This window comes from Lissotriton vulgaris, chromosome 6, assembly GCF_964263255.1.
Source record: "Lissotriton vulgaris chromosome 6, aLisVul1.2, whole genome shotgun sequence".
Lineage (NCBI taxonomy): Eukaryota > Metazoa > Chordata > Amphibia > Caudata > Salamandridae > Lissotriton > Lissotriton vulgaris.
Genome location: NC_141694.1, coordinates 1,232,026,446 through 1,232,042,805, shown reverse-complemented (window position 1 = coordinate 1,232,042,805; position 16,360 = coordinate 1,232,026,446). Strand labels below are relative to the sequence as shown.

Below are 16,360 nucleotides of genomic sequence, written 5' to 3'. Positions count from 1 at the left end.
TCAAACTTTCACCTTTCTAGGTTACAGTGTTTATACTTGCGAGCTGCATGTCTGATGTACCATTGTAATTGTGTTTGATTGTTAAAGTGGAACAATTTACTGGCTTGTAATATGTACTAACACCTCTACAGAGGTACTCCCACTTTAGCAGTGTTTGTACTACTACTACAACTTATTACCAGCCACCAAATTGAAATTGATGGTTGGCCTCTGTGTAGAGTGTTCCTGCTTTGACGGTAGTTACTGGTAATTGTTAGGGATGAAGGCTAATTCCGACCTACTTTGCTGTGCAGGATGGCCTCTGACGACAAAGATGGTTATTGTAACTTGATGGGCTAGCGATGTGAAATGATGTGGGCTATCAGTTACCAAGGAGAGTGTGACGGGAGGAGTAGTTGGCTGCTGGGCACTATGGTTGGTTTAGCACTATTTATCAGGACTTGCAGACATGTGGGTCCTGACCAGCTCCATTCTCGAGGTAAAGCTTAACATTGTTTAAAGAAATACTTAGTCTACAGAGAGGCTATAGCTATGCTATTGAGATTTGGAGTGAATGGAGGTCAAATGAGGGGGCGAAAACAGAGGATTTACAAGGCAGGTAAGAGATACAATAAAACTGCTCCCTGGACCAGTGTTACAGTAACCTGACTTGGAAAAAAGCAAAGCAAATTTTTCTTGAAAATAATTGTGACTTTATATATTCCAGATGTGGAGACAGGATTCATTCCATGGCTGATGACGAAAGTGGAAAAAACCATGGACAAGAGCATTCTGGGAAGAACTATGCTCGACTGTAAGTCTGACATAATATTTAGAGAGGCCAATGTACAGAGATCAATTGTAGTATTTTTTGTACTCCTATGCGGGAAGGCCAAGTTTGTTAAATGCAGTATTGTTTGAAAATTTTAAATGAAAATCCCTCTTGATATAATACATCCATGAGCACAAGTGATGTATATATTTTGTACGCTGATGTACAAGACTCACTTTTAGCGAAAGGGAGGAATCGGAGTTGATTAACATTCTCATATTGATGTGCAAAGCAAATATGTCAAGAAACAGCTCAGAAGAAATGTGTCATATTAAATAAGGAACATTCCTGCGCATATTTACTGCAGATTGTTCTGCATTATGTTTATACCCACCCTACAGTTAGCTCCTAGTTACTTGGAAAAGAAAATCTCCTGGTTCCTTTTCCGAACAAATGTAATGAGTTAGAATCCTCGCGTTGTTGAAAGTTTTGGAATTCCCTGCCATTGAATATAAAATGAATGTCCAACCTGATCTTTTTAGGAAGGTCCCCAAGGCAATTTTACTCTAGGTGATTTGATGACCCATGCCAAGAGACCTTTTGGGTAGTGAGTGTATTTAATAAGTGCTATGACTGATTGGTAGATTTATTGTAAAATAAATAAATATATAGTATACTCACTTAATCTTTTCCATATCTTTTTCATAGTGGCTGTGCCTTAAAATTGCCATTATGCAGATTATTACCACCAGCTTAATTAAATGTTGCCCTCCATTTATTTCCATCGCCATATTAAAAAACTTGCAACTTCCATCAAAGTGATATTTAGAAATCCATGATATTCAGGATTATGTTCTGGGCATCAGACGTTTCAGCACAAAAGTGCCTGAATCTGCCAATAGAGGAGCAAGTTTGATGGAGAAATGTTTTGGCGGAAAATCCACCAAATTATGATGGTGGAAAGTCTGCTAGCATATGGGAATGTACCTCCACAATGGGACTTCACTGCGCATGCCATAAAGGGTATATCACCTTTGATGAAGTGACTACTTTCACCATCTCCCATCTGGCACAGTCAATTCAGTCCTTGTTGAGATAGTGGTAGAGCTAAAGATAGGTCCGTTTCCTCAGAGACACTAAAATGGTCAGTTACACTGCCACCCAGGATTTGCTTAATACTCCGCCAGAGGTGTGAACAGGGAATTCATAATTTTTGCCAAATCTTCCATTACAGCGCTCCTCTAAATCTGACTTTAAGACTTCAACCAGCCTGAAGCCTACCCCAAAAAACTGAAGACCCTGTAAATGTGCTGTGCATAGCCACAGAGTTCTTTAACCTAACCTGTGTTTGTACGTTCCCACTGTTGACGGCAGGAGTGAACAAACCATGAGATCCATGAACCCTATTTTTGCTTCCCAGTCTTATATCCTATCCCTCATGTGAAAGGGTCTCTAGAGAGTGAGTAAAGGTCCATCCTAGAGTTTATTTTGACACAGTGCATGATATCTGTCCTCTAGAAGGTCTAGCTGACATTTCATATTTCTATATTCGCTGTTCCTCGTGTTCAGGTGTAATCCACTACATACTCCATCATATTTAAATAGGACAGACTTAATGGCACAGAGTAAAGGACATATGTTGCAACTCATCTTTGATGGCAATATACTGAGAACTTTTTAAACAAATATTTCCCTAACTTGATCCTATCCCCATACGATCTTGTTTGCTTGTCTTTAAACCAAATATGCTCAATATCCCTTCACCACTGAATTAGGAAACTTCTCAAACTGCTCACTCCTGCTAATTTAATTTTCTCAATTCGAGAACTGTAGGTCTGGTCTAAACATGGAGGAAGAATCTAAATACCATTGCACTTCGACAAGGTGCTGACTCATATAGTGCTCCGTTATTCTGGTGAAATTGGAATTTGAAGATCCAAATCAATAACTAGAATGGAAGTAGGGAGAAATATCTCCCGGAGATCAGGGCTGCCGTTAATGCCTGCTTCCCATTGTGCAGTAAATCTTTACACAAGTTTTTTTGCAGTATTGGTGCAATAGAATGCAAAATTCCAAGGAATGCAAGCCCCGTTCGCCTCTACGAAATCCCTAATAGCAGCAGTGAATACTCTACAATAAGTTGTGTGTATCTTTATAGAAACCTTTTCGAGATAACAACAAAACAGGAAGAGCAGGATGAATGTCAATGTAGCTCTCCTTGTTTTACTACATATCACAGTGGAACCTCTTCTAGGTTTGATAGCAAAGTAAAATCAATGAAAACCACAGCTGACCCATCCCAGAGTTAGTCAGTAAAGAATATGCCGGAAATCTAGCGCTATTACCTCACATATTTTAATCACTCGTTAAATTCTGAATTAAATAAAATGGACTTGGACCCACCCCTTTTAATCTAGAGAATAACAGACAGAGTACAAAACTTCCAATTCTTAACTAACTTCTGAGGAATATTTTAGAAATCCAGTCACAGATCCACATGGCTGCAGTTCGGAGAAAGTCTAGCTTTCTACCTAGCCATTAACTGGAACTGCTGTGGAATAACGTTGTAACCACAGTGGACTAGGGAAATGTATGCAGGATACAGGAATATACTCCCATTTACTGCTATTTGCCACCTTTTCAACAAAGGTTAGCAAGTAAAATAAAAAGTTAATGATCAAGTGTTCTTGGTTGATAGTCGTGTGACATTAAAGAAGCATCTCAATGCAACAGTGAACATTTTCTTTCAATTGTGTATATAAAGAGTTGTTTCTCTAAAAGAGAAATCCTAGAGAAATAAATAAGTTTTGACTGGACTATAGAAACTGAATTTTCACTTGTCTCCCAAAAAAGTATACTTTGGTTACAGTTTGTTCTAAACACCGAAAACACTCTCACTCTGACATAAAGGAACAGGGAGTATGCGTGTGTGTGGGGCTCAGAAAGACACACACCAGATATTACAGTTAAATGTTAATAGTCCATGAAATTTTATGCAGGTCACCTCCCAGCTTCCTAATTGGAAACAATGCAATTTCATGACTTTTATGAGTCCTGCTATCCTATTGAGTTTGGTGTCAATAGAATTGTGCTGACATGAAAATCATCCAAGAATCTGTAAGGGACTGATGGAACAACGCTTTAACGTCTTCTGCCCTGGCCTTTCTTTGCCTCCTCTATCCTCATAGCTGCTATTACACATTCCTCCCCAGTGCTGCGCTGTCCATTAGAACTAGTGCTGAATGGACGTTCAATGGTCGTGCGCAGCACTGGGGAGGTAGTGCTGCCGTCGGCCAATGCACCGAGGCAGCACTTAAGGGGTTAAAAAATGTAGGATGGCACCCTGACAAAGTAAGTATGTGTGGGTGTAGGTATCATAGGATACATCTCAAGTAGAGTTCTATTGACAGAGGATAATTATATTTCTAAACTCTTTCAGGTCATAGACGGGTAATGAACAAGAGTAACTTGGAACATTACTGTTGAAGGCAAACTCCCTGGCCTAAACTCCATTGACACCACAGTTTTCTTCTTCATCACAGCACCTGGCCTAAAAGGCTCAGACCTCAGCCATCCTGCCATCCAGTTCCACTATTTTCTATTGCAACTGCACCCATTAACAACATGTATGACTTTGAGCGTGCCTAGATCTCGGGCAGTTAAAATAACTGACTTGCCCACTTCAGTATACACGCTCTCCATGTGTTCTTGTTCCTGTGGCGTGCGAGGAAATATACCATTGCAGAATATAGTACCATGCAATGACTATTTGGATTAGCAAGTTTATTTAGAGTTGGAGGACTGCCTTCATATCGCATCTCATTCCGCTATGAGCTTGTAATGTTTGTTTGGGTTGTTGGCAGTCATTCCCATTCCACGGCAGTGCCTTTCCTCATCACCAGCTGGAATTTTCTTCAAAGGAAGACAGTGAAACCATTCAGACTCCGCATGTCATCTTCACACCCACTTTAAAAATCTTTTGGCTGAGAGCTGCATTTGTGTATGCTTGTCCTGTGCAGGATTGTTTGGTATTTGGACTTTGAGGGCCTGGTGGAGAGAAAATGACCTCTTATTTTTCTGGTTTTCAGTCTCAGGCTAAATAAATTAACGCAATCAGCACCCCTGATGATAAGCTAAGTTGTGCCAAACACTGTACAAGATGGTACTATAAAATGGGAATCTTTGTTTGAGTCGTTCCAGAACCCCTGCTACTACAGCAGCCACCAGCCTCAACTAATGAAAGTCTCAATGGCAAATGCATTCCACTGCTTTTGGTCAGGTGAAATCTGGCCAAGCTGCTAGTATCTCTAGTGAGATAATTTGTGACAAATCATCAAGCACACTAAATGAGGTAGCAGCTCGTTCGTCCTCGCCACAGAATAAGCCTAAATGTTGCTAAGTAAATTCAAGCATTATAATTTCACACCAAATGTTGTTAAACCTTGTTTTAGAACAGTGGTTCTTAACCTGTGATCTTGGGACCCCTGGGGGTAGGGTGGGGGCCGGGGGGGTCAGCAAATCCTTCTCGGGTAGTCGGCATCTGCTTAGAAAATTAAATAATATTAACATATTAATAAAGTGTACATAAATAAGGAATCAAAATGTAGAATTCAACATTTTAAAGTCTCCTGAAAATCTGACGGAATTTGAAATTGGAGGGTAAAAATTAAGTTAGGATCCTCAGATTGTTTCGTGGAAAACAGTGAAAGTGTTTCAAACAGAATGTAGGATGGACGATGAGAGGACTCAATTGAATTTAGAAATGCTCCAACCTTCCGTTTAAAATAAAAAAAATTATTTGTAAAAAATATTATCTGAAAGAGACACGTTAGTGATAGATTCCTTACCTTAGAATATACCAAGGCGTCAGACTGGATCCGGAAAATTTTGCGTAGCAATACCCCTGCGCACAGTGTCCATCGTCGGCGTCGTTAGCTCCGGAATGACGTCGTCTGAGTACTTAGACGCAGCCCATGCGCGCTGACGTCAGTTCTTTATTTTTTCCGCGCCAGCTAGCGCAGATCCGGAGAAGCTCTACCCCTTAGTCTTTTTTGACTAAACTTTTTGATCTTTTTTGATCATTTCTCTACTCGAGTCTTCGACTCCTACGGTGCCGGTAGGGATGCCCGGGTTTAAACCCTGTTCCAGGTGCGACCGACTAGTGTCGGTTACCTACCCCCATCGCCGGTGCCTCAAGTGTTTAGGCCTCGACCGCGACGACCGCACCTGCTCCAACTGCCGGGCCCTGACGTCTAAAGCTAGGCGAGAGAGGTCTTGCAAGTGACTGGAGCTCTGGCAGTCGTCCCTGCGCCGTTCCAGGTCCCGGTCCCAGTCCCACGGGAGGTCGAGGTACAGGTCGCTGGGTCGGAGTCCTCGCAGCTCCGGGAGTGAGTGGTCATCGGTCGTCATGATCCAAGTCCTCAGGTAAGAGGCATAAGAGGTCGGAGAGACATCATCGTTCCTCTGACCCACCCCGATGCTCGCACGATGTGGCTGGGGGTTCGGGTGACACCACCCGCGCGGCTCCGCCAGAGTCGCAGTCGTCGCCGTCTGCCCCACACCTTCGGGTCCCTGGGCAAGACGCGACGCCTGAGGAGATCGCGTGGTACCTCATGGTCTTGAGGTCCCTCCCTCCTCAGCCCAGTTCTGTGGCGCCTCCGGGCCCAACGGCCCCGGCTGGAGGGCCTAGTGGGTCGGCTGTTTCGGCTCTGACGCCGTCGGGTGCATCGGCCCCGGCGCCGCCGGCGACTTCGGTCCCGGCGCCGCAGGCCCTCTATGGATCTGCTTCCGGATTCGGGTCGTCGCCGGTCAACCTCGCCGACGCCGGCCCTACGGGTGTCGCCCCCGGCACCTGCTATGGGCACCGTCCCTGATCCTACCCCCGGTCCGGTTCTGGCGCCGGAGCGGCACCGATGGGCGCCGCTACCGACGGCATTTGGAGATTTCTATTTCCATGAAAAGGACCCATGTGTTGAACCTGTACTACAGGAGATGGGTGACAAGGGTGATTGGGAGGGGTCTGAGGACCCTCTGGCACGGGAGTGCCAGTCACCACAGGACTGGACATATGAGCTTGGGGAGGCCAGTGGCATTGACACTTCGCCAGACACTGGATTTGTCTCTCCTCCCACCGTGGCTACGGAGGAGGGGGCTGCTTATAGTGTAGTGTTGACACGGGCAGCCAAGGCCTTTAACCTTGAGCTTCCTGTCGCGGCCGTGAGGACAAACTTCCTCACAGAGGTCCTTAAACTGCAGGCAAGCTCCAGTGAGCCTCTGCTGCTGTTTAATGAGGCCTTGTGTGATGTTCTTGTGGGCATTTGGTCCAATCCCGCCACAGGTCCGCCTGTGGATAGGAACGTGGCCAGACGCTACCGCCCGGCCCCGGGCGACCCTTGCTTTTTGTCCACCCACCCCACCCCCGAGAGCTTGGTCATCCAGGCCTCCACTTCCCAGACCGCATTCCCGACAGCTCCGCCCGATAGGGAATCCAAGAAGTATGAGCAGTTCGGGAAGAAGGTGTTCTTGTCCCTCAGTTTGAGACTGCGGTCAGTTAATACTGCATGCCTCTTGGGCCGCTATACCCACACCCTGTGGGATGCGGTCGCGGACGTGCTGCCACAATGTCCGGAGGAGGTCCGAACAAAACTCACCGAAACCCTTGCGGAGGGTCGAGATGCAGCGCGGTATTCCATCCGGTGTGGGCTGGATACCACGGACTCACTGGGCAGGGCGATGGCGACGACGTTGGCGGTTCAACGCCACACCTGGTTGAGGTCCGCCAACTTTTCAGCCGATGTCCAGGCCACTCTTCTGGACATGCCGTTTGATGGCCGTCGCCTCTTTGGCGACAAGGCAGACCATGCGCTTGAGCGATTTAAGGACTCCAAGGCTAAGGCCAAGTCCTTGGGCCTCTCGGCCCCTCGCCAGCAAACGGGTGCCTTTCGCTCCTTTCGTGGCCAAGGAAGGGACGCCCCCACACGTGCTGCCAGCCACGCGCCGCAGAATGTCCAACAGCGCGGTGGCGACCATGGAAACCGCTGTGGTGGTGGACGGGGACAACGACGCGGCCAGTCCACACCTTCCCCAGCAGCACCTGCCTCAAAATCCTCCTAGTCCGTGCTTTCAGGCCCATGTGACGCCAGTGGGGGGCAGAGTTCACCATCACCTCTTTCACTGGCGCACCGTCACGTCGGACAGGTGGGTGCTGCAAATCGTCCGAAGGGGCTACTCTCTCCCCTTCGAGGCGACCCCTCCAGCCATGCCACCGCAATTCCACCGCGTGTCGGGGATCACTTGCAACTTCTGCAAGAGGAACTCACGTCCCTCTTGGCCAAGGGGGCCATCGAGCGCGTTCCTGGGCCAGAAGTAGGGTGTGGTTGATACTCCCACTACTTTCTGGTACCCAAGAAGGGCAAAGGGGGCCTACGCCCTATCTTGGACCTACGGAACATCAACGGCTTCCTCCGGAAGGAGAAGTTCAAGATGCTGACTCTGGCTCAGCTCTTAGCTGCCCTGGACCCAGGAGACTGGTTGGTAGCGTTGGACTTGCAGGACGCCTATTTTCACTTCCCCGTCCTGCTGGCCCACAGGCGTTACCTCAGGTTCACGGTAGGCCACGAGCACTTTCAATTTACTGTGCTCCCCTTCGGCCTTACCAGCGCCCCACGGGTGTTCACCAAAGTGATGGTGGTGGTCGCAGCCCATCTGCGCAGGTTAGGGGTTTCAGTCTTTCCCTACCTCGACGACTGGTTGTTGAAGGCGGGCTCGCCCCAGACAGTCGTCAGCCACCTCCAGACTACGGCCGATCTCCTGCATCTGCTGGGGTTCTCCATCAACGTGCCGAAGTCACACCTGTGTCCCTCTCAGAAGCTCCTCTTCATCAGAGCGGTTCTGGACTCAGTGCAGTTTCGGGTTTATCCACCCGAACAGCGGGTTAGGGATATTCAGGTTCTGATTCTGATCTTTCAGCCTTTATCCTGGGTCTTGTTCAGGTTGACGCTGCGGCTTCTGGGGCTGATGGCCTCCTGCATCCTTCTGGTGCATCACGCCCGGTGGCGGATGCGGCTCTGCAGTGGGACCTGAAGTTTCAGTGGGCCCAGCATCAGGGCAACTTGTCCGACCATGTCTGTATCTCGGAGGGCACTGCAAAACAGCTGCAGTGGTGGCTCACGGACCGCGATTGGGTCAGTGGCGGATCCCTCTCCCTGCCTCACCCGGAGCACGTAGTTGTGACGGACGCGTCCCTCCTGGGTTGGGGAGGCCACATGGGAGAGGCGGAGATCAGAGGTCTCTGGTCTCCGGCGGAGTCCCAGCTCCACATCAACCTTCTGGAGCTGCGGGCGATCCGACTTGCACTGAAGGCATTCCTCCCCTCTGTCCGGGGGAGTGTAGTGCAGGTGTTCACGGACAACACCACCACCATGTGGTACTGAAACAAACAGGGCGGGGTGGGGTCGTTGACCCTATGCCAGGAGGCTCTGCGCCTCTGGCAATGGCTGGAACATCAGGGCATGACCCTGGTGGTTCAACACCTGGCAGGTTCCCTGAACTCCGGGGCGGACGAACTCAGCCGTCGGTGCATGATGGATCACGAATGGCGTCTGAACTCGGACGTGGCGCAAGGCCTCTTTCAGCAGTGGGGAGAGCCTTGGTTAGATCTATTCACCACAGAAGAGAACAGGCAATGTCATCAGTTCTGCGCGTTGGAGTTTCCAAGATGGCACTCGCTCGGAGACGCTTTTCGTCGCGAGTGGAGTTGCTGTATATTGTACGCCTTTCCGCCTATACCACTTCTGCCCAGAGTGTTGAAGAAGATCAGGCGCGACCTGGCCCTGGTTATCCTTGTGGCTCCGGACTGAGCACGAAGATATTGGTATCCCAATCTACTCAGCATGTCAGTCGATCCCCCGATTCGTTTGCCTCTTCGGGAGGACCTTTTGTCACAGCAGCATGGGACGGTCCTCCACCCGAACCTGTCCAGTCTCCACCTACAAGCTTGGAGATTGAGCGGCGACAGTTGAGGCCATTTGACTTGCCTCCCGAAGTCTGTAATGTCATTCTGGCAGCCAGGCGTCCCTCCACAAAGTCGGTATACGCCTGCAGGTGGAACAGATTTGTGGCATGGTACACAGCAAAGGCTGTGGATCCACTCTCTGCACCCCTTTCTGAGGTTCTCCTCTTCCTTCTTTCTCTTGCCCAGCAAGGCTTTGCTCTGGGCACTATCAAGGGCTACCTTTCTGCCCTTTCCGCCTTCTTAAGGCTACCTGATCAGCCTTCCTTGTTCAAGTCCCCGATTGTAAATAGGTTTCTGAAGGGCATCACACACATTTTCCCTCCTGTTCCTTTCGTGATGCCCCAGTGGGACTTGAATCTTGTACTTACCTACCTAATGTGTGCTCCCTTTGAGCCGCTCCATAACGGTCCTCTCCGTCTTCTTACCTTGAAGACTGCTTTCCTGGTTGCCATCATTTCTGCCAGGAGAGTGAGTGAGCTCCAGGCTCTTTCTTCTACACCTACTTTCCTCTCTGTTCATCTGGACAAGGTTGTGTTGCGGACGACATCTTCGTTCCTGCCCAAGGTTGTCACTGCCTTCCACATCGGGCAGTCCATTACCTTGCCCACCTTCTTTCCGCCTCTGCATCCCTCGAAAGAGGAAGAGAGGCTCCACCGTCTGGACCCAAAATGTGCGCTCTCTTACTATCTGGATCGCACACGCCAGGTCCGGGTGGATGACCAACTCTTTGTTTGTTACGTGGGCGCTAAGAAGGGAAAGGCGGTGCACAAGCGGACCATCTCGCGGTGGAGCATCTTGTGTATCCAGGCGTGTTACTCCTTGGCAAAGAAGGAACCCCCTGTGGGACTACGGGCTCATTCTACTCTGGCCACTGCGACTACCACTGCCCTGGGCCGAAGAGTGCCCTTGCAGGATATTTGCCAGGCAGCTACGTGGGCCTCGCTGCACACGTTTGCAAGACATTATTGCCTGGACAGCCAAGTCCGGAGGGATGGCTTCTTTGGCCGTTCTGTCCTCCAGGACTTTCTGGTGTGATTATTGGTTCGCAGACCCACCACCAGGGTTGATATTGCTGGGGTATCTATTCGAAGATAAGGAATCTATTACTAACGTGTCTCTTTCAGATGCATAAGTTACTACTTGTGTAACGATATATCTGTAAGAGACATTAGTTAGAGATAGATTCCTTACTGACCCACCCATCCTCCCCGTTCTGCGAACCGATATCTAGGGTTATCTAGGCCCTAGTTTCATGGCACCAGTGTTGGCTCTATCATGGCAATTTTCCGTATCCAGTCTGACGCCTGGGGATATTCTAAGGTAAAGAATCTATCACTAACTAATGTCTCTTACAGATATATTGTTACACAAGTAGTAACTTGTGCTGTGAAATGAATACAATATTTAATTGTTTGTTTATTTGTTTGATGAATGCTTGTTTCTGTATTTCTGGTGTGTATTATTTTGTGGCTCAAATCATCGCAACTGGTTAGGCCAGGCTCCACAGCTTCCAGAAATGACTCAGTGGGAGTCCCCAGACTCCTATATTTTTTCAGTGGGTGTTCCTGTAATAATTAAGTGAGTGTCCTTAGAAATCAAAAGGTTAAGAGCCATTGGTTTAGAAAAATTATGATATGAAAATGATTAGGGGCTCTCAGCTGGTTTAATGACTCTGTAACACCTGCATTTCTTAAATTTCCATCCTGAGATCCTTTAGAAGTACACGAGCGATCCAGCGCACACAAGAGCAGAAGAGGAGAGTCCCCTTGTAGTCCTATGGCACCCCCTTCCAGGTTTCTCCGTCTATCTGCATTGATTTAAGGGAAGAGCTGCACTGTCCACAGTCCTGTCTTTGGGTAATGGTGGCAGGTCAGGAAGGAGATCTACTTTCCTGCTCTTCAGTGAACCTGTCTGAGCTCTATGCTGAAAGCACCCTGCTAACCAGGTTGTAGTAGAGCTTCAATGTAATAACAAATTGAAAAATGTGGTTACTGGAACTGTCATGCCTGGCCGCATCATTAATTACTTTGCAGGACTTCCTGATTACCTTGCAAACTGCTAGGTATTATGTGGACATCTGTACTCCATTCCCAAGAAAATTAGAACACATATTTTTGTGGCGAGGAGTAGCAGCAGATGTGGCCTTCACCATCACATGGTGGGTGGAGCCAGGTGAGGGTGTATGGGGGATTTCTCCCTCAAATAAAGGAGCATTGGTGACCAATCCAACTGCTTTGCTTTTGTTTCTGAAATAATTGTTGCCTTGCTGCAGCGGGACCAGTATTAGGAGTGCTCCCCCTTTGTATAGTTCCTGCCTGTACAAAATCACATTTTATGCTTCAGCCTACGGCAGCGTGATATAAAATCCCTAGGTTCTTGGACTCTCAAAATGGTTCCTGAGCTTTGACATAAATGGCTGAGTAGGGTTTCAGAACTGGATGCCAGCCAACCCCTATGCTTCTCCCACGGCCCCCAGTGCTCACTTAGGCGTTAGACTTGCCCAGTACAGAAAACGTCTGATTCAGAGCCCACTGGAGGTACAGATTTACCCCAAGGGCATTTGCCATTCTTTAAAAAATACTGGATTTAGATAACCTCTATGTAACCTGCTGCATGATTCATCATCATCAAATGAATGTATTATCACTCTTGCAGTGGTACTGATTTTGCTCCACCAGATTATTGTGAATCAGCCTTGCCAAAAAGCAGGAATTAATTGAGGGTCTATTCGTTTTATTCCAGACTCACTTTAAAGTATTTATATTGCCAGCATGCCAGTTGAACCCTATAGGCCACTTAATTCTCCATCCTTCCTAAGGCCCTGAAGTAGGCATTCTAGGCAGTACTATGGAGATGCACTTTTTTTGAACACAGAATACCCTTTTATTGGCAAACATTACATGACATTCTTTTGTCATCTGTTTTCAGGATATCACCCTTTGTCACCACATTAAATATCACCAATGCTGTGTGTAAGCATTAGACTCCGAGTCTACAAAAGGGGGCCTGCAGGAGCTTAACTTTGCATTTCTTCTGATCGTGCAAGCAGATATTTGGGTGTTTAAAGTCCTGATAAATCCCTATTCATTAGAGACAGGCTGCCATTTCCCCTTTTCCAATCAAAATGAGACCTAAGAACAGGTACACTGGTGCTGAAGCTAATTTGTGGAACTGGTAGTGGGCAAGAAAGGGGCTTGGTGATGGTGGACTTTTCCACTACAATGTTTCATCTCTGAGACGAGACTACTGGATGGCTCTAACTGGTCACTGTTGGGATGAGAGACACCACGTCTGGCATCGGGTCAAAATCATCCTCCAACGAATCATTCTTCACCGAAAAGCCCACACTCACACGCTCTCTGAGTGGCGTGCACTAAACAGTCTGCCCCAGAATAGCACACAATTCAGTGAGGCTCACCATGCCTGCCTCATTAGACAGGATCACAGCTCTAAGAGAATGGAAGCTTTCAAATGACCTTTGACCTTTGCTTCTACTGACATTTCAAATTTTCCTCCATTTTGATGCTCATTATCCTGGAACACTGAAGTGCCTTTAAACACTGTGATGCTCTGTGTTTCATGCTGAAGGCTAACTTAGCGTAGTGTTAGGTTTGCAAATGTGAGACAGCTTTGTACATCTGGCGCCAGTCTGCTCATGCTTCCTCTACCCCACACAGGGTATGTAATTTGCACCTTGCCAAGTAATTACATATTTCTGTCCCACTGGTACTCTTTAATAAATCATCTGAAACACGACATAATACATCATCAGATTCCTAGGTGGTGTTTCTTTTCAGGGTCACCGAGATGAACGGTTCTAGGTAATAAGGAATTTTGTACCTTTTCTTCTAGATTTCCATGTCATTAATCTCTACCAACAGAGGCTGTATTCCCACATTAATACTTTTAGACTGCCTCCTCCACCCACCGGGATCCCTTTTTTGTCAATATCATCTTAACATAAAAGAGAAACGTAGGCAAAATTCACTCAAACAGAATCTCATAACAATGTACCAATATTGCTGGAGCATCATCCTACTATTCTCTACTTCTCTCGAGACAGGTCTCCCCACACACAAGGTAGCACAAAGACTACAAACGGCGGGACCACACTGGATGCAAAGACAACAAGAGAAGAGAATAGCTAAAACCACACCAACAAACATCAGAATCTTCCATCCCCATTTGGACAGTAGTCCCCAAAACCATCCAGTCAATGACCAGTCTCCTTCATCCACATGAATAGACTCGGAAACCTTATGCAGTCTAGAAATGGCCTGGTATACCGTAGGGGCATTGTCTGGTATGAAAACACAGCAACTAGATTGGATCAATTTGCATACCCCTCCTCTATCTGCAAGTATAATGTCTAAATGTAAATGTAGTTGAGCTTATATAGCGCACAGCTACCCGCAGTGGGTGTCCCGGCGCTTGCTTAGGGAACCCGTCCTGATATTCCCCTGTGTGATAGCCCCAGCAGGGCATCCACAAGGTGAAAGTCAGGCATCCCGCCGCGAGGGGCCGTTGTGGAGATTAAGCAAGCTATTGCCCAGAGTCGCAGAGTGTGAACCCGTGAGTCGAGAAGGCACCGGAGCGAGAATTATCGAGTCCGTGGAATTTTTAGCCCAAGACCCGCCGAGGCGGGGAATTGAACCCTGGTCCCGGGTCTGACCTCTGCTTCCGGGTCTGCCGCCTCTAACCCCTGAGCCACACTTCTCCACTAAACCCTACGGTTTGGTAACGTCATAAGACGATCCGCTTGAAGCTCAGCGGTGACATTACTAAGGGCACCTGCAGTCTCATTGATAGTGGCCTCAACCACTCTCGTAAGTTGTCGTATATTCCTGCTATTGGCCATAGGACCCCAAAACGGTAGGAAACCCTTAAAAAAGTCTCCTACTTCCTGTACTGCGGTATCTTCCTGATCGAAGACACCTCTACCATATCTTGTCCTATGATAGTCCGGAGTAGCAGTGTACGTATGGGGAAGCAAAAACGCCACATAACAAGTTCCCGAAAAATCAGGTGGCAACCATGTGTAGGCTCTATCGTGACAAACAAAATACATGCCTTTAGCTGGCACGAACGGAGGAGAAGTCTGAGATGTGTAAACATAGGTATGAGCACACACACTCTTACCTAGCTGAGCTCTTGGATTCCGACCACTACCTTACAAAAGTGGCCTCGATGTGGTGCAATCCAAATCGGGGAGACCTTTTTCGTCTCTCCTTCTCTGTCAAACTAGTACTGTATCCAGTCACGTTCCAACCAACATAAGCCTGCACCTCCTCCTTAGGGATAGCATTATATGCATCAATATCTCGGATCATATCTACTATTCCCTTTATCAAGGCACTATTTCTCGGATTGTCTTTCACGGAACGTAAGGGATATACCTCATTCGCATAGATGAACATAGTCTGAAAAGCCCATACAAACCCATTGAAGGAAAAAGACAAAACCAAATAGGGCATACCTCTGTCTGTCGTATGAGACATAAGACCACAAACCCAGCAATTAGTGGTATTTACTACCAACTGATGCTAATTCAACAGCTGTATAAACAAATTGTTAACAAATTCTGACCTTCTTGTCTGTTCATGTTCAGGCAACGTATAAAATTGGTGCAAAGAAACAGTAGAAAAGGAAAGCGTAGGTTGGGAAGTGGGTGCAGAGTTCAATGGTGTAGCATAAACAATCTAACCCACACAAGCTAATGTAATACTTAAAAACATAAAAGAACACCATATGATAAAACATTTGCTACGTATCAGTGTACAAAATCTCATCTTAAAATCCATTTTATCAACAACTCTCTCAGTTACAAAAAAACTCCATCCTCTAACGTGCTGCTCATGGCAGTTTTCTCTCTTCACTTAAGTGTGCGTCCAGGCGTCCTAGACGACCTTAGAACCGCAGACCTTGTGTCAATACGCGGGTCATCCCTTAAGAACTTATAGCGTGACCCTGCAGCTGAGCTCGGATGGTAGCTCAAAAAAGAAAAATAGAACAAAAAAGTTTCTTGTCTGAAAGAGTATAGTTCTCAAAAACATTCAAAACTTTATTTGTCCATGTTAGATCTCAGATTATAGCGTTCTTTACCAGACACCGTCTGATCCTTAAAAAGCAACTCTGGTTGGGTGGTATCAAGTCTCAAACGCAGAGGCACAGCTTCTTGCAGAACTTCGTCATCCGCACGTTCCGACTGAGTCCATTTCAAACATGCATTACTAAAAGGCACAAATCTTGGAACCCTTTCAGTCTCGGAATGAGCAATTCCTTCTCTGACCCATTGGTCATATGGTAAGGGTAAAGGAATCCTTTTACAATGGGTGGCATGCACCCCATTCTTCTTGCCGCACACTTTAACATCCGTCTTAGTTGTTAGTAGCACCTGGAATGGTCCCGTCCATCTCGGTTCCAGATTCTTTGTCCTCTGGAAATTCCGAACTTAGGAACAGTCACCAGGTTGAATCGAGTGACCTGCATCCACAGAAGCTGAAGGTAAAGTATCGTGCACCTGTTGGTGAAGAACACGCAATTTAGCAGTCAAGTCATGTAAGTAATCAACCAACATAGGATACTCAATGTTGCTA

General features: G+C 47.1%; 1 protein-coding gene across 1 annotated transcript in view; it reads left to right on the top strand.

Annotated features, from left to right (window-relative positions):
- The window catches only part of RSPH3 (radial spoke head 3), a 135,133-nt gene that overhangs the window by 103,258 nt on the left and 15,515 nt on the right, over nt 1–16,360 (top strand). The window contains exon 7 of the mRNA XM_086927327.1: nt 707–793. Within this exon, the coding sequence (XP_086783453.1) occupies nt 707–793 (87 nt within the window). The remainder of the gene's footprint in view (nt 1–706; nt 794–16,360) is intronic.